The 22951-nt window shown below is 40.2% G+C and overlaps 1 protein-coding gene across 1 annotated transcript in view; it reads right to left on the minus strand.

The window, feature by feature from the left end:
* Window positions 1–22951, minus strand: part of GPR158 (G protein-coupled receptor 158) — a 185074-nt gene that overhangs the window by 18738 nt on the left and 143385 nt on the right. Inside the window, exon 7 of the mRNA XM_015620039.1 lies at window positions 4970–5208. Coding sequence (XP_015475525.1) covers window positions 4970–5208 — 239 coding nt within the window. The remainder of the gene's footprint in view (window positions 1–4969; window positions 5209–22951) is intronic.

The following is a 22951-nucleotide window of genomic DNA, read 5'->3' on the forward strand; positions in this document are numbered from 1 at the left end:
TTGGGCTGGTGGGGAGGCACAGCATGCTCTGTCCCCCACACTGTCACAAGACTGCCTTGCAGGTCTACTCAGAGTGATGCAATGGACATGCAGACCATGGTCTATGGGTGCCCTAGAGATGGCTTTTCCTGGCAGTGGAGACATCCACTGACCTGAGTGTGAGCAACAGACCTAGGAGTCTCACTGCACTAAACACATGCCAGTCTCGGGGCTCTAGGAGCTTCTCTCATTTCTGCACTTCTTTTAGCCCCTATACTCAAGCACTTTCTTAATTCCTGTGCACAGATGTGCTGTCCAGCCTCATGACTTCCACAGCTCACTGTTGTTATAAAGTCAGCTGGACACTCTTGTCTCCACGTGCCCCATCATCCTCTTCACTTGTGTGTGGATGAAAGAGGAAAAAGAGGATCAGCTGAAAACTGGCTGAGTGTGGGGCCTCTTCTCTCACATCTTAAAGAGGATGCAAGCAAATGCCAATGCCAAAGTACTTAAAATATTGGAAAAATTTGGAGCAGTAGTGTGCTCCAAAAAGAGTGGTGCAAAGACAAAAGGAAGTCAGAGCACCTTCCAGCCTCTCCTAAACCACAGGGGACTTGCAGAAGTAACTAAATATGGCATTCACCAATACATAAACACGTGGCCCACGCAACACAGACATGGTTTCCTGTGCAGAAATATTTTGTCGAAATCATGCCTTAGTAAAGGGTACGGAATTTCACTTATCACGTAACAGGTAACAAGAAAAAGCAATGTTACTGCAGGGGCTAATGCAACTCAAACTGCAAAACCTGGGGGTGCCAGCAGCACTCCCCATCTTGGTGCAGTCCCTCATACTCTTTCAGATTTACCTTATCCTAGTGACATAAAACTGTGCACAGTGCTGGTGATGTGGACTGTGGGAGGACTGCTGAAGAGGTGTACAGGGTGGCAGGAGGAGTGGTTCACAAGCAGAAAAGAGACCGAGCTGACGGTACTTTGTAAAACTGTTCTTTTCCTATCTCTGCTGCAAACATTTTATACAGCCCTGGTCTTATCACTTAGAATAAGCTTTTCACAAGTGATCACTATTTTTACATGATACATTTTTTGAGTATCTAATGTGAGAAATTAAGCCAGATCCACACCAGTGCTGAATTCTAAGCATCTCCTTGTTGTTCTTTCCACAGAGGAGACTATAAACAGTACTCTGAAAAACCAGTCCCTCGATGTGTCAAGACAGACACGGAAAATGGATAATTCTGGCTATAATATTTGTACACTGATCCTAAGGGAAATATGTTTAAAAATGCCCATTTGAAAACTAACAGTTCTTTATTCATTGCATGCTCTGAAAAACACACCCCAAATATGGCATAGGGCCACATCAAATGCTGATAACAAAAAGAAATAATAATCACTCATTCACTGAATGCAGAAGAGGCCCTGTAGAAAATGTAATGAAGGGCCTCGTAAGGATGTATTACAATGCTCTAGCTCAAAACTGTACAGGAAGTCTTGATGCCAAATTTTTCAGAGCCCATCCTGGCACTTCATGCCCTCTTTAGATGCAAAGATTATGTATGTTAAATATCAATAATGAAAAATGGGAGGGAGTTCTTCTGGGAACAGTCCAAAAATACTCACTTTGTTCCTTTTCCTGGCTAAGAGCATGCAGTAATTATGAGGAAGTTTCATATCTGAAACCCTCCTGATGCCCAAGACCCAAAGCATGACCTAGAGATGTGTGGGCCATGGTAGCAGCTCAGTGCAATGGAGCAGCACTGCTCTTGCTAGACAGAAATCAAACAGGTGCAGGGGAAAAATATCTCCATGTTTTTAGTTAATACCTGTCATTCACTTCTGGTCTAAATAAAAACTAAAAAACACACACAGAATGCATGGGTGATTTTTAAAAACTTCCCTATCCATTTGGGGTGAAACTGGCCCTGTTGAAGTCAAGAACATCCACCTGTTAAGATTCCACCTCTGCTTTCTGTGCTTCTGCATGCATGTTTATGTCTCTGCCTGTCTTTGTCTCCTCCCTGGGGCTTTGTTCATTAAACTTATTATATTGTCTCTCTTTCCAGTTTCTGGGAAGCTCTTTTAAATCATGTGCCAATATCTGTTACACTTACAGGATGTTTTCCCCTGAGGATAAAGAGTAATAGCTTGATTTGCAACACTGCAAGCCATTAGGTACTAGAATATCACTTGGTATATCACTTGGAGTATCACCAGGTATCACTTGGAGGTGTTTTCTAAGTCAAAATCTGATGGTGACAGGTACAGGTATAGAATATATTCAGGCCATAAGAAAAAGGCTTTGTGGGTGAGTATTTTCAAGGCCTCAGGTCTTTCTCTGCAGTCTCAGACTGTCAACCATGCCATAGCTTTTCCATGAGACAGATGCCCCGACCTTGAAAGGGATGCAGAAACTAGCACAGAGGAAATAAAAGAATAAGGCAAGTGACAAATAAGCTACCCACAAGTATCCAACCCTAAAGAAAATACACACTAACTTACAAACTCGAAGGAAAATTCACAGCAACTTACATTACATTATGTAGATAAAATAAGATTTACTGAATGCTCATTTTTCTCATCAGCATATCACAGAGTACAGAGGCAATGCCAGAAATGGTGATAACCATTGTGTGTAAGTCCCTATGTGTCTCACAGAGACCATCCTCTTAAACTTAATGGAAATGTAAATATAAAACATTCACAGCAATAAAAGTCTCCGGAGATAGAGTCTAAGTAGCATGATTAGTGTGGAAAATGCTCCATAAATCCCAATTCCAATAATCACTGGTAGCATAAAGGATTCATCTCATTATGACTTTGTAGCAGAGCCTTGTTAATTCTCACTTCACTAATCTGTGACCTTGAAAATTCCCTGTCCGCATTTCAGTGAAGTGTTGACAGCTGAGTGAAATAGGGAAGCATTCCAGCAAGGGCTACAAGTGACAGAATATATCGTAAAACGCTCGCTAGATTTATATAAAATACTGTGCCTGACTGAATAAAATGAAATATCAAGTCTTTCATAAATTGCCATCCACTATTCTTATTTTAGCATTTGAAATCAAAGAGCAGAATCTATCAATTAATTTATTAGACATTATATTTTGCAAGACTGCTGCCATAGGAATAAAAGGAGTTCTGTGTAAAGGACATTACTTCTGATATATTTCTGAGATGAAGTATATAATTTTGGGATGAGTTCCTATTGACTAAGCTTTTCAGGTCGTTATTAGCCATAAAAATCTTGAAGTCACGTGCACACATATAAAATATATATATATTTATATATGGACCACACGCATTACTACAGCCTTGTATCTTATCTTAAGCTACAGTCTTGTAGCTTATCTCCTGCTACCACTAATATGACTGCATAGTTTACTGAAGAGTTGCATAATTCTGTTTATGAGGTAGTGTGGATAAGACAAAATGACCAAACAAAAGAAATTCTGCCCAATTTTCCAGGCTCGAGAGTTCATATTGCTTCTACTACCCCTGAGTATATTTTGAAAAACATTAAAAACTCTTCTAAATGTAAACATACCTTAAAAACATACCTTTTTTCCAAAACTAGGCAGACAGCAACTTACATAATTTCTTGCCAAAAGATACAATGGATCATAATTGGGTATTAAGATCTGAGTTGTTAATCACTACACCACCAGAATTACAAAACCCAGAGACTAAAAACATTTGTTGCCATTATGCAAAACCATCGCTATCAAAATATTAATAAAACTACACTGTCAAATGCACCAAAATTTTGATCCAAAAATGGGTTAGTGCAGATGACATCATCAAGTGTTTAATATTTAACTCTTATCTGTTAATTTTACAACCTCTCTGGCAATACTACTATTCCATTACTGCAAAGTACACTCTCCAAAAGGACTAAATTGAGATGAATTTCAAAACATGCTCCTTCCTACTCCTCTCTGTGTGGTTTACCAGTGAGCATATTGAGAGATGGGGTACCCCTGTGCCTGACTGCCTCTGAGATCTTACAGAAAGGAGAGAAAAGCAGAGCACAGGGGAACCTTGGAGCCATGGAAACTCCTCAGTGAAGCTGGCAGCAATGTTTTGTCATACACTGACTTTCTGTACACCAGTCTCAGAGAAAACACTTCTGTCCATCTCATCTGCACTCTTATGTGGAGAAGCCACCATTATTTCTCCCTAATCCTCAGCAGCAGAGCTCTGTCAATGTGATGTCCATGGGAGAAGCAGGGAAAGGGCAGAAAAGTAGGAATTCATTTCAGATTTCAGAAACATTGTATTTGAGATAGTAGGTGGCTAGCCTGGGCTGTACAAGCAACACTGGCTCTAGGTGGAAGCACTGCATGGGAGAAAGCACATTTCCCTGTATAGCTGAGCCCTGGCACCGTTTCTTACAGAGTTAAGGAAACAAAAACTAATCCTTTCTCTGCTTTATATGACTTCTGCAGGGTTCCTGTCTATTCCACGCAAAGCACATCTAACAAATACTTCAAGTTGGTGCATTTGATGCTCATTTCCTATTCCCTGTACTTTGATACCAATTTCTGTAAGGTCATGAATGAGTGGTGTTGGAAGTTCTTTCTTTCCTCACACAAGAACTCTGTCCAGTTCTGCGCTGCAAAATCAAAAGCCTTCATTAAACTAGTCACAATTTCTCACTTCAACAGTAGAAGAACCATTGAAGAGCTTCAATAGCAGAAGAGATACTTCTTCCTTCTGCCTTCAAAGGCGAAATGTCTTGAGCACCTATCACTTTCTTACTACAATCCAAGTTACAAACCTTTGAAAGTGTCATCATATTTTTTTTACTTCTCAGCCCATTTAAAAAACATTTATCCTGATATTTTACTGCCATAGTTCTCACATATTAGGCAGTCTGACAAAGCCTTAAGATATTCTAAAAAAAGAAAAATTAAAACGCATTAAGCTTTATTTTAGAAATTAAAGATAAGCTAGAAAATTAACATACCAACAGCCATCATGTAATCCCAGCGGTCTATGAGGCACATATTGAAGATCAGATGGTCAGATGTTTGCCCTTGACCAATGAGTGGAATGTTTCTCTCCAAATTTTGGGTTATTGCAGAAGTCCAGCCAATGAGAAACCAAAAGACTACCAGAAGAATAACAGACAGCATCCTCATCACTCTCCCACCTGTCATATATGGAATACGCTGAGCCGTTCGGGACAGAAATACCTTCAAAACCCTGAAAAATTCAGACAGTGCAGAATTAAGAAGAGCAGTTGTAGTGTCAGAGGAATTAGGCTATCATTTTATTTTGGTAGCAGATTTTTTAAAAAACAAGTCAACAGTCTTTCATTTGACAGTATGTATAAGAACGAAGTTTGGAACATTATTACTTTCATATTAATCATATTTAAATGGAACTGATTGCTGCTCAGAGACTGTTACATAGCAATAATAGAAAATATTAGCATTCCTTATGTTAGAGACACATTTACAGGCTGTCTTGTCAAGCTGTTTTGTACATTCCATCTCCCAGTGGAAGACTTCTGTCTTTGAAAGATGAAAGGTCATTTCCATAAACCAGCAACCATGTATGTGAGATTTTATTTTGTTTTGATGCTGTCTGCTCCCCAATCCTGCTATTTCCAGAGAACAAATTAACACTTCTTAGATATTTTTCCCACTGAGTTTGATGCTACTGAGACAATAACCTACTCATCACAGAAACAACTGTGGAAGGCACTTTGCTAATTAAATGGGGTTTGATTTGTTTAGAGGCAACAACACGTTTTTTGAGCTAGGGCAGAACCATCATAAGAAAAGCCACACCACACGTCAAGCACTTATACCACATAACAGCTACTGAATACGAAACGCTCATTTCAAAAACAATTGCACTTATTATTAAGATAAATTTACTCCCACCAAGAACTGTTCAAGCAAATACCACCTGCATTTTCTATCCATCATCACCTGCTAATGCAGAAAAAGGTCCTCCTAGGAGCATGAGAACAACCAAAATTTGAGGAAATCCCCTTGGGGAGAAGGAGTAGTTTGATTCTTCATGTAGCACAAAATGTGTCTCTGGGCTGCCTGCACCATGGGATCTGCCAGAAGCATCTTCTGGGAGCATTGCAGTGCTCCTGCCTTGGCCCTGCTAAGCTAAAAAGGATGAACACTGAGGAAGGGCTACCATGGAAGTTTTTATGTACCCAGACTGTTAGAAGCAGATGAGCTGAAGTGTAAAGGCTGTTTTAGACACTGAGGTGAGGAGTCTTTCAAAGTGAAGAGTTTAACTGTTTCAGTGATTTTGTCCTCAAAACCACAGTGGTTCCTGACTCCTGAGCTTTAGCATGTCCAGTCTTGGTATCCATGAAGAGACGAATTATCACTGAGGCCTTGGGATCATGATTATTTTTCTCCCTAAAGGTGATTTTTAAAATTCCCTTGTCAGCTCTTAAGTTATTTCAGTGTACCAAGCATCAAGCCACTTCCCAAGACATTCCACAACTAGGCCTGCCTTTTCAGCAATACAAAATCACACTTCAAGTTAACATTTATGTTTGTACTTGTCTGACAGAAGGCAGAAGAAACCAGTGTTGCCTCTCAAACAACTAATAGACAAGTGTCTTTAAAGGCAGAAGCACAAAAGGTTTTCTGCATCCCTATCAATGAATCAGCATTTGACTACAAACACAGCCTTCACAGTGTGCATTAGGTGAAGTCAGAGATCTGAATATGTTCAACATTATTCAGCTGTTTCCCTCCCAACAGTTACTCCACAGGGAGTCACAGTTTTTGATCTTTCCATGTTTGATGGATGTTCTGCTCTCCCTTTACAGATGCTAAGTGCCTTATGTTGGAAGCAGACTCCCAAAGACTTCACCCAGGAGAGACAGGAAGCTCCACAGAGGCAAGGCAGGCCACTTGCTTCTGCATTGCTCAGCCCAGCACTACTGTTCCAGGGCAGCACTGGTGAACTCTCGTCTTCTAAACACTAAATTCCTGATTTTTATTAAAATCAGGAGGCAAAGGCTTCCCCTCTCCCTGTTGTGAATGTTGGTCAATAGTTAGCTGCCCCGATGGAGGAAAAATGTATTCTTTTTGTGATGAACTGGAAAATTTCACAGCTATAGTTTGCCATTTGAGAAAAATATCATCGTAAATTTTTATGAATGTTTAATTATTAGAGAAATTACACAAACCAGCTGAGAACTATTAGAAATTTTTTGTATTTTGTCTCCAAAGTAAATTCTTGATGATTCAGCTGAAAGTCAACATGTGAGCCTATTTTGGGCATAATAAGGCAGAACCCATTAGTTTCTTTCAGTACTAGTTCATGAACTGCTGTCTGCGAGACAGCTTTCTAAGGGAGAGGCGTGGGCTGCTGTTACATTCTTTACCTAAGCACAGTGAAACAAATAGTATTTTGCAATACAGCAGTCAAACCCCCTCCAAGTTGGATCAAATCACATTTCATTTTTTTCTCCTCTTTTTCACAAAAACAAGCATCCCCCACCACAATAATTTCTACCTTGGACTCGTAGGCTTACATATAAGCCAACCTTTATGCTTCTTTTTTCAACCATTCTTTTTCTGGAAAACTTTAAAGAAAGTTGAGTCAGATAAGTAATGGTGCAAATCTCCTTTTCAGAGGTTGTGGTACAAAAGCAGTCAGGCAGAACACAAGCTCCCAAGTTGAAATTCCCTCATCCTCCTGCCACAATGTGAATCCAAAACCTCACTGCTCACCACCTCAACATTGACTTACATGCTCTGTCTGCTCTCATCTTCTATGTATTATTGAACATGTATCAAAGCAGAGACAACTGCCCAGGAGTTCCTCTCTCAAGGGTACATCTCACCAGACTGGAAGGTCATTATCTTTCCTGTACCTCTGACTCATAAAATCAGAATTCACTGTAAAAAAATTGAACTGCTGTATGAGACCAGACTGCCTCAACAAATGCATGGTGTTTGACTACTGGTACTCTCTATCAGAAAACAGGGGAATTACTGATTCAAATCCCTGCCCTGATTTCCAGGTAGACAATCTTCAAGTCCCCCTTTTGCACTCAGTTCAACACCTCTATATTGGGTCAAACTAGCTATTGAACAAATAAAAGACAATTCTGACTGGGAGGCAGGAAGTGGGGCCGGTGGACTGCATTGCTGCTAGGAAATCAAATATGCCCTGGGTCACCCTTGGCACTGAAGCCAACCGGCAGAGAACAGCCAGCATCCTTACTCTTACCTTCAGCACTACACTTCAGCAGGACAGAGGATGGAGTCCCAGTGCCCAGGAATGTCCTCAGATGCTACCTAATTTATGAATTTAGATATATTCCCAGATTCAAGTTCCTGAGCAAAGTAATATTTAATTATGAATATCAAGTAAGGCAAACTGGATAGACTCCTCCTCCTGTCCTATCTACAGCCAAAATTACTGGCAGCACCAGTCAGTGCCCTGGTAGAGGCTCAGGGGTCTGTTTAGGTCACTGATCTAAAGCAGAAGAGAAAATTTAACCATGTTCCTCAGTATCTTCTAGCTATATACTCCCGCCTAAAACCACTCAGCATATGCAATCCACTTTTCTGCACTGCTGTTGGATAATTGAACAATCATTTTCAGTGACATATCATCAGCTCTGTTTACAGGCAGGTCAGACAGAGCACTGCAATGTGTTTCACCTGCTCTACTGGAAAACACAGCTGCCTTCAAGCAAAGCTTTGACTCACAGACATCTACAGCCAGGATTAAAGCTGAAATGCAATAGCTGTTCCTTTCACAGAATGAAATGAGGCTGAATGAACTGCCTGGGGATGACTGCTGCAACTCCCAACTCTGCTGCACCATCAAGTCTGGGGACAGTCAAGGTACACAGTTTGAAGATTTTCTTTGGGGTGCCTGGCTCCGTATTAATGGAGAAGGGGAGGACTTGATTGCAAACACTGAGAGCCAAGGGAAGCCCAGCAGCTGGGAAGGGAAGCGATGCTGCAAGTGGACCTGAAGCAGAGGGACAGAGCACGCTGGTTCTCAGGACTGGCTGGGATCACCAGCTTGGAAACATTAAGTGAAGCATGTGGCTGCTGCTGTAATTATATCCTAAGATGCAATTGTAACCTTAGAAAATAAATAAAACCATATTACATTTTCATGTCATATCAACAAAAAGATGGCCCCCGAACTACCAATGCAGAAACAGCAGAAACAACAGGTGAGAGATCCTGCTTTGACAGCAATGACCTAGCACAGTTTGTTTATTTTTTATTTCTAGCATCTGTCATTTTGTGACTCTACTGAGTCATTTCTGTCAAACTGCTCTGTTCCAGACTGGTGATTTTTATTATGATACAAAAGCTACATCAGAAAGATAACGGGTCAAGCCCTTCGGAAGTATATTGCCCTCCTACAGTGCAGGGAATATGTCTTATCTACTTTTCTGGAATAACAGTGAAGATGCCACTATTTACTTTTAGTTAGTAAACTGATGTGATTCTACTAAAAGTGAAAAGGTACCAGTGGGACATGAATGGCACCATGTCAATACGAAAGATAACCTACACTTCACACTTGACACACAGACACACACACATACACAAATACTGGGTGCAGGTACAATTTCCACATCGGGAAAGATGACTGAATAAAGAATAACAACACTTAAGGCCCAAGACCTCAGAAATCATGTTTAGATAGACTCGTACCATCAGTTAGTGGCTCTTGCTGGAAAGCATAAGAGGATGGATCCAGGCTCTTCTCAGTAGTGCAAGCAACAGGACAAGAGGCAATGAACAGAAAGTGATGCACAGGAAGCTCCACCTGAATTCATGGAAGAACTTCACTGTGCAGGTGATCACACACCAGAACAAGAGAGGCTGTGAAGTCTCCCTCACTGGAGATATCCAAAAACCATCTGGATGCAATCCTGTGCAATGTGCTCTAGGATGACCCTGCTTGAGCAGGGAGGCTGAACCAGATGACCACTGTGGTCCCTTCCAAGCTGCCCCACTCTGTGACTCTGTGAATCTGTGTCTGCTCACTCAGGCCATTAATGGTACCACAAGCTTGCTCCATAGTTACAAGGTAAACTATAGGTACCAATAGTGCTGGAAATACAGGGAGGGCGATTGTGCTGCAGAATTGTTTCCTCTCTACTGGAAGTGTACCTGACTTCAAATCCTTATGTGGAGGAACTGTGTTTAATAAATGGCAATATTACTACGTGAGGATATCTTAAAGGTACAGTAAAAATTCCCAATCAGAAAATTTTGTGCATTTAGCTACGAGAGAAGCAGTGCTGTTTTTGAAACATTTTCTGCAACATTTCTGCTGCAGAAACATTTTCTGCAACAAATTATATTTACTTTAAAAATGTGATTTTGAAACTACAGTTTCCTTGACATCTTCCCTAGAGTTTTATAGTGATTTGCTATTGTGGGAAATTAATTCAATACAAATGTATAATGTGTGGCTAGAATAACAAGCTGTGAAGATGTATTTTATCTCAGTGCCTGGAAAAATCTGCCTCTAGTAAGCAAAGTGACTTGTGTCATGACTTAATGCTAACCTACTCCACACAGTAGTTTCCTAGATTAGTTTTAATGCTACACATATAAAGGTAATCCTACAGTCCTTGAATGAAAGTTCCCTTTCTGGATAAACACTGGCATAATTTTCAGGAGTTTGAGCAGACTGAGGAAGGTGGGAGGGAAATCACACACAGTTCAAGGAAAGGCTCTGGGTATTGGGAGGCAACAGAACAACAATAGATTTCCCATTGCAATCAGAACCACTCACTCACTCCTTCCCATGTGAGCAGCACTGGACTAACATTTTCTTGCATATTTAATAACATGGAAAAGGTCTAAAAATATTACTTGCTTTGATGAAAATTTATTCATTTGAAGTAGCTTTTGTCTGGCAATCTGTACGTAAGCCTGGAGTGAGCAAATGTTATTTCATTAAATGTAGCCAAGGATTCTGACATTTTTCATGCTATACATAGGTTTTGTTTTCTCCTTTCACCTGCAAGTCTAAATTCCCACCTGAGAAAAGCTCCATTTCCTGGTGGGTTATAGAACAAAAAGCTTTCTCTGCCTGCGGCCAGTTCCAAGAACTGCAGCTGGAGTCTTCTGACAGACCGGCTGAGCTTTGCTTTTCCCCAGTGCCTCCTTGCTCCCCAGCTCACTGCCCTGCTGCCTGCATCTGTTTCAGCTCTCATTGCAGGAGATACTGGAGCTTCTGCCTGTGTGTGTGTGTGTGTATTGTTTTTTGAAGTGCTTTTGCTTATATCACCATATCATCCAGGTAGGTCTCATCAGAAATGGCCACTCCTCAACAGGATTTGCCCATCCTGAATGTGTGCTGATGGATGTATTAAGCACTGGGGAGCTGAGAGGTAAGAAGGCTCAACAAGGGGACTTTTCATGTCACGTAACTAGGTTTCAGTGATGCAGACCAAGTCTCCTTATTTATTAAATCCTCATCTGCTTTGTGCTAATTATCTCTTATAATAAACCACTTACTGCACTAATACCCCCACGAATCCTGCTGAGATTAGCAGAACGACAGAGTGCCAGTGAAACGTCTGACACTCCGCCGTCAAACTGATGAGGCAGAGCTGCTGTGGAGCACGCTGTAAACCATTAAATAAAAAGCCCAGACAATTAGCAGTGGCATATCACAGATTGGTTAGGTTTGGAAGGGACCTTAGAGATTATCTCATTCCACCCTGGTGACATGGGCAGGGACACCTTCCACTAGACCAGGTTACTCAAAGCCCCATCCAACCTGGCCTTGAACACTTTAATGTCTCCTCTTTGTCAGCTACTTGGGCTTAAGGTTACATCACACAGAGCTCATGACCACAGAACCTGATGCTTGAAGTTCTGAAAATCCCAAGTCCTTGGGATAAGCACAAAGCCATCTCTTTCCAAGTCTGCTACTGAATGGTTAACATCACCATTTCAATATTTTCCTCCTGACAGATACGTTTAAATAACTACATCCCTCACTCAGTGAAAAATGAGGTCAGCTCCTCAGACAATTTTCTCCATAAGCAAACCAATCATGTTGAAGTCTTTCCCTTCATTAAAATTTGTGGTGATTTTGTGACAAAAACTTTACTTCATAGATCCTCAAGACTCCTGCTGCTAGTAGTTTGGTCTAAAGATTCTAAATCCTTCAGCCTATATAAGGTCAGGCTAAGTTAATTATTTACTTCTTAAAATTCATCAGGTTGTTATTATCTTTTTTTGAAAATCCAAAGCCATTGAGTTCTTCAGCCTTATAAAAGACTTTCAGAACAGGCAGTACAAAAGATCTCAAGGTCAATATTTATCAGGAAGCTTACACTGTGAAAACAGATGCAAGAACTGCCTCCTGGTAATCTTTTCCTACAACAGGCAAGAATATTTTTAAGGCTTTCATTCCAAAATTTACTTCACAGACTACTGTGGAGTTGAATGTACAAAAGGCAACTCCCCTCATAAACCTGGCTCACAATGTTCCATTTAACAAAGGCTGATGAGTAAAACCACCTGGGATGAAAAGTTCCCCTCCTTGTTAGTGCTGCTCTATCTAACAATGCTCCTCCACTGCTGAAAACATTCACAGACAATTTCAACAACCTTTTCAATTTTCAAAGGCACTTTCTAGCATCATCAATGGTTTGCCCATCTAGCTGGGCAAACCTCATGCCAAAGCTCATAGTTTTGTTCTTAACATAGTCATACTACAAACATGGAAAGTGCTGAAATGGATAAAGCCCAAATCCAAACCAAAGTAAATTTGAGAGTGGCCATTTATATTGACAGATATAGTCAGATCATGGTGCTAATAACACCAAGGATGGGTTGAGTTCCCCTCATGGGACTTGTTGATCCTCATGGGTCCCTTCCAGCTCAGAATATTCTGCCATTCTGTGTTTTTCTGTCCTTTCTTCTCCTTCTAAAGTTCCCTGGCAACTTCTGATTGGAGAATGATAAGCCCCACTTAAAAGAAACAGTACATTTTCAGCATTTTTAATGTGGCCAGAAAACCAAAATACCTCACTCCTTTTAAGCTAAAGATGGCAAATATTCTGGTCCATTTTCACAGTGAAAAGTCACTGCTTTAATAAAGACATAGCAAATAACTGCAGCTGTACTATGTTTTTCACCACTTCTATAAATGGATTAGAATAATTTATTCAGGTACTATATAAGAAGAATCTAAGGTTTTCACTGGATCAAAAAATAGTGAATAAAAATTTAGTGGATTTGAGTGGAATTATAAGTGACTCTGCAGTCATTTATTGTGAGGACTGAACTATATATCCATAGCATATTTACAGATCACTATACTTAGTTTTTTGAGAACTGCACTGAACAGCAGTTGGCAGCTGAAGGAAAACAACAATAATTTCACAGATAAATTATTCGTTTTCATGTTCACAGATAGACACCACATTGTTTTACCCTTTGTATCCCACTTGGCTAGTGGTTAAATGTGATACTGTAACTGTTAGTTTTGGTGTGCTACATTGTAGATTTGAACAAAATAAAAAGATTTCACTAAAAATATCTCATCCTTTAATTATTTTTTGTTCTAATTACACAGCAAGTTTCTACACCAAAGCAGAATGAAATGTGCTGCTATGTGATCTCTTTTGTCTTACTAGCTGTTTTAACAAAATTAAAACTATTTAACAGTGTTCTTCTAATAATATCATACAACTGTGCTACTGGATTTTCTAGAGCAGCATCTGAGATCCGGCAGCTTGCAGGGCAGATGTAGCTCCTCATTTCAGTGAGGCTGACAGTTCATGGCTGACACCCCTGGGACCCCACAAATGCACAAACCTTTGCATGGTCTCCACAGCCCCAGCAAGGAGGAGCTTCCCAACCCTGCTCTAAAGGAACAAATACATTGATTTACAAGAGCTAACCACAGAGTCTGGGTTTGGATTTGTATCACAGAAGCTTCAGTGACCTAATGATTTTTTTTAAATATTCCACTTGCAAGAGATGAAAAGCAGGAAAATTGATTTCTCCTTGGAAGTCAGACTATGTTTGCTTTATAAAATTTCTCACGATGATGAGATTTTCTTGTGGATCTTCAAACGCCATGTGACATCTGGCATTATCTATATTTGTAAGACATTAAAGATACAATTTTTTAAGAAACAATGGGGTCAGTAGACGTCTCTGATGGAAGTGCTATTTCTCTGTTGATCTACAGACTGCTGAGCAAGCTCAGATCTGGGAGACAGCAGCAGGTAACATTAGGAGACCTGGAGCAGATGCAGGAATCTGGAAACAAAATTTCCAAGAAACAGAGAAGGCTGTGGAGCATTTGATGTAACTTTAAAATTAATGAAGCTGGATCAAATCAGGACCAGCCTGGAAGAGCATGGCACATGAATCAAGAATTAGGCACAAAAACTGCTACCTCTGGTCTGATGCATCTCATTGTTTTCAGGTTTTCCATAAAAAAAATAAGTCACCTGATTGACCCCTCCATCAGATTTTCTGAGTTCTCTCTTTGCCTTTTCAGAGAAGGATCCTGCAGGAGCAGCTCCACACAGTGTAAAGGTGTCACTGACTGTGGATCCAGCTGCATTTCCAGAGGAGTATGCATCTCAAGAGAAGTAATTTTCAAAATAGACTGGTTTAAGTATACTGCATTAAAAAAAAAAAAAATAGTAAAAAGGAGACTAGGAAAAGAACAGTATCTGTGGAGCAGATATTGACTAAAGCACCATACACAAAATCTTTTGGCATTAAACTGTCTCCTCACAGATTTACTTGCAAGCACTTACTTCCTTTTCTGCTGTGCAATGACGTTCTTACATACTACTTTAAAATGGCAATTCATTATTAAAGATGCAGGAAGCAAACATCAGCAGTTGAAGGAACAGAAGCCCTTTCTTTATATACTGCAACAAGCCACCATTTTTATGCCCCTATGTCTTTTCAGAGTGTGTTTTTGTCCTTCCATTTTCCTTCTGTCAGAGTGTTTCAGTGCTGGAAGTTACTGTGAACTGGCTAAATTTCTTCCATTTTGAATGATCAGAAGCATGTGAATCTTTACATATCCACGTGAAGCCATTTAAATGTTCACTTTTTTAACACACTATCCTCCTAATCTTACAATTTCATTGATAATCATAAATATGTATTTCTTTTGAACCATGAGGACAGAGGAGGAGGACACACTGAAAGGTGCAGTCTTTGATGAGTTGTGCTCCTACTTAGATGCTTTCATTGCCATGCCAGATAATTAAACAACTCAGGTGCAGCAGAAAAAACTTGACTATTTTACTTCCTTTAGGTTTGAGAAAGAGTAATAATCACACCCACTGGATACAATCCTTCCCTTGATCCACAATGCAGACTGTCATACTTAGCAGAGTTCAGAAGAGGTGCTAGATTGCCAACACCCTTATTATATGATGCTAAGTTGACAGGAGTTAATGAAATGTGGTACAGAAAGACACGTAACTGCATTATTTAGTTACAATATTTGTTGCTAGTTTTGTGCCCATTTTAATAAAACAAATGTTTACCAATTTATAATGTGACTGACAGGCAGCAGTGTTTTGTATCAATTCTACTGCAAAAGAAGCTCTTTATCAGCATTGTGTTCTCCTTCCACTTCTGGAATAAATATTAACTTTATCTCATGGTTGTGCTTGCAGGTATCATGGCTAAGGCCTTCATGTGTATTGCAAAGGAAAGTTTATTCTTCAGCTTGCCTGCAAAAGATAAGATTCAAACCACTTTTATAACAGATAAAATCAGGAACATCTCCACCTGTCACAAGATATAGCAGTGGCACCACCAATAGAAATTGAAGCCATAAACAATGTTAACTTCATTGAATAAAATTTTCATGTTATAAAATATTGTTATTATTAAAATATTCTTCTGTAGATGTGCACCTGGAGTAGCTTACACCAAATGGAGTGAAAATGCTGGCAAGGGTATAAAAGCTCAACTGGCATCTGGGGAGTTATTACATCTCTGGTTGATTAACTGACAGCCAAGAACAGCCAAGGTTGGAAGAGAGAAATTGAGAAATTCTCTGATATAACCCTGATCCAAGCCAGATCAATGACAGCAGGTTAGGAGGACCTTGTACAGTTGGGGTGTGAGTTATTAGACTGTGTCAAGCATCTCCTACGGGGGGGAAGCAAGAGGCCAATTGCTGGGACACAGGAGCAGTGACCCTCTGTAGAACAGAAAGTCTAACATGAAGGTAAATAGAAAAGGTTTCCACAGAAGCTTCACTGCAAGTTCCAGGCTCTCAGGAGATGTTTAACATGAAGGAACAACATAATATAAAAATATGTCTCTAATCTATCAATATAGGGGTACAGATATGGCTACTAGAGGTTGCAGTACTACTACAGACCTCCCTTTGCTTTGCTAGTGATCTTATTTTACATTCTCCACTCTCAAAAGCAACAATGACAAAGCTTCCATTACTTCAAACTCCTGTCTTTTCTTCTAAATATAGATGATGCAGAGGACAAGAAGACATTAGTTCATAACCAAGCTGAGAGTCAGCTGAATTCCCTGACAAATTTCCCAACTTACTTGTTTTCTTCACTAAGAAATTTAGAAAAAAAAAAAATCAACAGTAAAGGTAAGCAGACCAAAATAGAATTTTTTAGGTACTTTAGTAAGTCAAACACCTCTCCTGATGGAAGAACAAGAGTCTGCATAAGAAAATGAACATCAATGTGCAAAATAGTTTCTCAGCTAAACCACAAAACAAATTCTGGTCAGAACAAAGTCAAATAAAGAAGAAAGAGAAGAATGCACTTCTTCAGTTTATAATACCATAGTAACAATACAAATGACAAGAAAATCCAGTGGTCAAAAAGCCCCAGTTGTATAAAACTGACTCTTAATAAAATGTATCCCTATGGATTCCTGTGCTCTGATTAGCTTCAGCTTGACTTGTGCAAGCAGCACAGAACACAGCAGTACAAAAGAACCCCCTGTTTTGGCATATAAAACACACAGTTAAAAGAAATTTAAAGACTAGTAGTCTGGAATCATTGCATAGTGTCAGCAATATCTGATGAAAATTAACTCTTTGATAAGCTTCCATGATCTATTGGCAGGTAAATGCTCAATCAACTATGTTTACTCTCAGCATATGTGGCAATCAGAAAAAAAATGCTAATTAGGTTTTTCATGAGTACTTCTGAGGAAGCTACAGTTTCTTGGAAACTGGTTTCTGAATGTCTGTCTGAATTTAAATTTTATGAAAATAATTAAAGTTGCATAACCTGATAATTACCTGCTGGGCAAGAACAATCCCATGCAGCAGCACATTCCAGGAGCCGACTGGCTGGAAAGGAGCTTTGCAGAGGATGACTTGGGGATACTGGACATCAAACAGCATCAGCCAGCAGTGTATCCCTGTGGTAAGGAAGGCCACCAGCCCTCTGGACCATACCTGGCAGAGCATGTTCAGCAAGTAGCAGGGGGAGATGCTGTGCTTTCCTCACCGCTGGTGGGAGCAGCTCTGGGCTCCCCAGTACAAGAGGGACATGGACATCATGGAGATAAGCCCTGTGAAGGGCCACAGAGATGGCTGAAGGACTTGATGGCTTTAAGGGGAGAAGCTGAGGGCTGGGACTGCTCAGCTCGGAGAAGAGAAGGCTCAGGGAGAAACTTACCAATGTATCTAAATATCTCATTAGAGGGAGTAAAGATGGTTGAGCCAGACTCTTCTGCCTGCTGCCTTATGACCACAAAAGAGGCAATGGGCACAAACTGAAATCCTGGAAAATCCATGTAAACATAAGAAAAAACTTGGAGAAATTCAGAGCCTGATGGTACATGGCTCAGAGCATTCTGATCTGGCTGAGCCTGCTCTGAGCAGGTGAGTTGGACTCTATGATCTCCAGGAGCCCTTCCCAACCTCAGCTTTTCTGTGACTCTGTAATCTGTATGCAGTTGATATACAGATGTATAGATGGAAGAAACTAAATTTTCTTGGTATGCTTTCTGCAACAAGCTTTTTAATCAGACCTTAAATCTTAAGATGTAATATGCTTTATAACTGTATCAGTATTAAAAGCTCAGTTAGCAGTAGAAGCTCTTTTGTATAACTTGTTCTATGATCTTGTTCTGAGCTTTGACTGAAAATTCTACAAGGCATCACAAATTATGCTCTCAGGGGCCCACTAAAGTACACATTTTCACTTTTATTTTTCAAATTTATTACTTCACAGTACTGTCACTCATTCTAATGAGGGCAATGCAATTACTCAGACTCCTCTGCATGTTTATATACATCACTGCAACATACAACTTCAATAAATAACTGTAATGTTCTATTTGTCATACTGAAATAAAATACTCAACTGCAAGAAATACTAACTCTCATCTTCGGTGTTTTTTCTCACAGAGGAAGAAATAGCATCATCTGATGTGCTGAGTTCCACAAACTGTTGTTTTGTTTTCAGCATAAAATAATGAAAGAAATTATAATTTAAATTTCAGTCAAAGGTTTAGTTGTCAAGAAAAACAAGAATAATGTTTCTACTTAATAAGACACAGGAAAACTAATCTAAATGCCACAATTTTTAGGACAAAAGAGCAAGAGTTGATTGCTATGAGATGGATAAAACACTCCTGTATTCTCACTGAAATCAAATGTAAAAGACATAAAAAAATACAGACACAGGCAATCTACCCACACACAGCAATGAGACCCTATTGCCAAAAACATGGACTGAAGAGAAGGGGAGTAAAATGCAATAAGTTTGAGGCTCCATAATATCTGCAAAGATAAACTTAAGGGCAGAGTTCCATCTTGCGTTTGTGCTCACATACACATTAGAAATGTTGATAGCCATGCTGGTTTTTTAGAGAGTAGTTGTTTAAAAAGAAATACTGCAATTAGAGAGACATCAAGTAGTGCTAAGAAATGCAGTGGCAATGACCTTGCTTCACAACAAATAACCCAAGGAAGAAAACACGGGGGAAAAAGGGGAATTAATAAGACTTCTTTTTAATTAATAGTCAGACACTGACTCAAATTCAGACTTGGTGATATCCATGCAACAAGAGTTAATTACACAAGAAAGAGATTTGGACTCTTGAATGTAAGCCATCTTGATGTGGTGTTTCATGTAGCATGAAGATGGAAATAAAACAAATAAGTCTGGTTTAACTGAGCATGGAGACAAAAAGGAATGGAAGACACACTTTGTTTTCACTGAAAATAGTCTTGATACATAATTTGGCTTCTGTATTCCATCTGATAAGTCTTGCAAATGACACGGACGCCTCTGACTTTTCATGCTAATGGTGCATGATGACAGACCTGAGGCTGTCCAGGGCAGGGCGTGCTGCCAGCTCTTCATACATCCCAGCCTGCTAGGGCTGCATCCAGACTGCAAACCCAGGAAACAGCTAAGCTTCAATGCTCACTGCATTCTGAGGAGACAGCCACAAAACCTGTCTCGCTGTTTTTGATTTCCAGTATCTTTCAAGATACTCAATTCTGCTGTTCTTGACAGTCTTGTGTTTGTTCCAGAAACTGATGAACCCACCCAGGAAACCCTCCTGGGATTTGGGATAAATACTATTGTTTGTGTTTGCAGAATGACCTTTGTCAGTGGCTTTACTACGGTCACTATGCTTCTAGTAAAAAAAGTGCAGAAAACAACTACAAAGTTCACTGACTTGATTTATAAATTTTATCATTTTTCTTACAAAAAAGCCTCACAGCTGAAGTCTCAAGGGCTTTGGGTTGGGTTGTTTGGTTTTGCTCAGAAGGCCTGTGCACTCTGGCTGGACTGCAGATGTCACAGGCAGGACATGCTGGCTGCTCTGTGACTGTCCAAGAAGGAATTAGTCAGCTGAGGGGATCTGCATCCTTAGGAAGGTGTGGCAGAGACCTACTGCAGCTGTGGCTGTGCCCCTCCTGCCACACAACACTGCACTGTGCCCAGTGGGTAAGGCAGACTTTGGCTCTGCGTGATTTCTGAACGCTACAGAAGGAAAACAAACAAAACACAGACAACTCTCAGTTTTCTGTGGCCTATCCACCTTTCCCAGCTCAAGCAGCAGGTTAAGTGCTTCATGATACCTGGAGTTAAACCCAGGCAAGCTGTACCTGTGGAACCAGGAGCACTGAGGCATGGGCAGCAGGCACAGACACTGGCAGCGAGCTACAGAACTGCTGCACTGACATCTCAAAGTGCAGGATGTTCCTTCATAGGAGTGGTATTTCAAACAGACAGCCCAAAGAAAGAGGGAACAAGACAGTTTGCAACATACCTATGAGAAAGAATCAGTCTTGTCATTTTAAGGTGGAGAAACTGAACAACAGACTTGGTTGTGGTTGACATCCAATTAAAAAAAAAACAACCTCAGAAAGGAATTACTGGGATCCCAGAATTAGCCCTTCAAACAGCCTCTAGAATTTGTCTAGCAATTAAATTACCCAAATAGAACTTGGGATCAGAAGACCTGCAGGGCAAAAAGGCATGTGAATAAATCTACAATAAACACTGTACTGCACCTCATGGTGCTAGACAAGACATCTATACTCTTCAAACACTGGTCATAGAGTTTCAAGAAGAATATGCCTTACCTAAGGCTATGCCTGTTTGAAGAAAGACTGAAGAGTCTTTGCTTGATCTTACACTCTGCACAGGACTAAACTAGCAATGCTGCTGGGCTCCACAGGAGTGATGAATGAACCAATGAAGTACCATAAGATTAAGCTTAAGGTGATCTTGGGCTCACAAGTCAACATGGCAGCTGAAATAATGCCTAGTGCTCAAAATGCACAGCTGATGTAAAATAAGTGCAGTTTCAGAGATAGTTAGTGATCAAACATCCTGTAAGCTGGCAAGTTATGTATACATATAGATAAATAGATAATTGGAAATTACTCACTTTATAGCTTTTACCAACAAAAACAGGTATGAATTAACAGGATAATAGCATACCTCATTCTTGGTCTTGCTCAGCTTTGGAGAAGCAAGGAACAAACAAGAGAGGAGCATCCTGACAGAACACAGCACATTCATAAGAGCCCAAATGACCTATAGTTTTATGGTGATTTATGCTGCCTGCCAAAGGGCAACAGCTTAAATGCAGAGTCACTTGGTGCTCCGGCAAACAAGCAAGGAAGTAGGTAATTCTGGTTCTTCAGAAACTAAAAGACAACTAAAGATGCAACCCTGCCTCTGTAAGGCTAAATACAAATATGAATTTGAAAGAAATACTTGGGTGCCCTAACCAGGGAAAACCTGGAGGACATGGACTAGGTCAATGCTAAGGCAACTGTGCCATACTCTCATCTTCAAGAGACATTATGGGTATGGTACAGAAATGCTGCATTAGCAAAAAAGCACACCAGTATCAGGACTGGAAGCACCATCCCTATGTTAGTGAGATGCACACCTCAGCTATTGGTTAAGAACTAGATTTCTTCTTCAGTTTGGCCTTAAGATGCGCAAAGGGAGGTTTAGATTGGATATTAGGAAAAATTTCTCCCTGGGAAGAATAGTCAGGCATTGAAACAGGCTGCCCAGGGAAGTGGTTGAGTAACCAGCCCTGGAGGTATTTAAAAGATGTGTAAGTGTGGCACACAGGCATACATAGTTTAGTAGTGAACCTGTCAGTGTTAAGTTCATAGTTTGTCTTAATCATCTTAAAGGTATTTTTCAACCAAAATGATTCTATGATTCTGTGTTTGGCACCCTGCCGCAGGTTTCTAAGGCATTTAGGTATCCACATGATGTTGTATCTTGTGGGGAAAAAAATCAAGTAATATTTTGGGTATTCCTGCCCCATGCTTCTATGTGTGGCACATACATTCTCCTTTGGGCAAGGCGTTTTATCTTTGGCATATTGAATTTTTCAGCCAGAAACACAAAAGCCATTTGTTAGCACAAAAACCATTCAGGAAGAACTCCAGCACAGTTACAGTAGTTCTGATCCTGAGAATCAGGATAGTTCAAGACCCTGAGAATATCTGATGAGACTTAAGAGTTCTGAGTAAAGATAAACAAATACCAGAGTGCCACATGAGAGAAACAGCAAGCACAGAAACAAAGTTCAAAGATGAGTATAAATAATCAGTGGGCATCATCATGTTTGCCACCCAAATTAAAAAGAGTATGAAAACACACAGAATGGTCAACACAGATTTTGTGCCCTGCTCACCTCTGTGGTCCTGATGGTGCAGCTGTGCACACATGAGTGCAAACCCCAATAAAGAATGCAAAAAACAGTAGGAGTTTGTTGATTTGGCTTCCAGACCTGAGGCAACATCTTAGGAAGCAAACAAACTGAGCACCAGCCAGTATTTCTGAGGATACACACTGACAAAATTTCATTACAAGAGACTGAGCCAGAGACAAAACTGAACATTACGTAGTGTATGTTAGTGCAAACCCCTGCATTTTCATACAGTCATACATGGTAAACCAGTCAATGTCTCTTTTTCCTGCATACAACAGTGTCCTGGTTTACCAATCAACACAAATGGGCTTTTGCTCCTCACATGCCAATGGTAGCTGACACTCACCAGAAGCCATCCATTGCTACTTTAACGTAATTTTGACAATCATGCCCTACAAGGATCCCAGAGCAACACACAGGCCATTTTCTTAGCTAGCAAAGTATGATCTGCAAATTGAACAGAAACTTAGAACTGAGATTTGGTCATTGCAGCCACATTCTCCAAAGCATTTGAAAAAGTGCAGAGGAACAAAGTCCAGAGCTGGATTATGCTAATCCGATTTAAAAGAAAAAAAAGCCTGTCCAGTCTAAGATAGAAGGCAGACTTATTGCTGAGGCAAGATCCTGCATAAAGCAATTAAGGCTTTTACTAAAGGATGGCTGGGACAGTGTAATTCCAGCTCTTTTATCAGTTTCAAGCCTCTGAGCACTATATGAAGTTTTGTTCAAAGCCAACATGAAAGTGATTTCTGAGGTGCTAGAGAAATATCTCA

This window comes from Parus major, chromosome 2 (assembly GCF_001522545.3).
Source record: "Parus major isolate Abel chromosome 2, Parus_major1.1, whole genome shotgun sequence".
Classification (NCBI taxonomy): Eukaryota; Metazoa; Chordata; class Aves; order Passeriformes; family Paridae; genus Parus; species Parus major.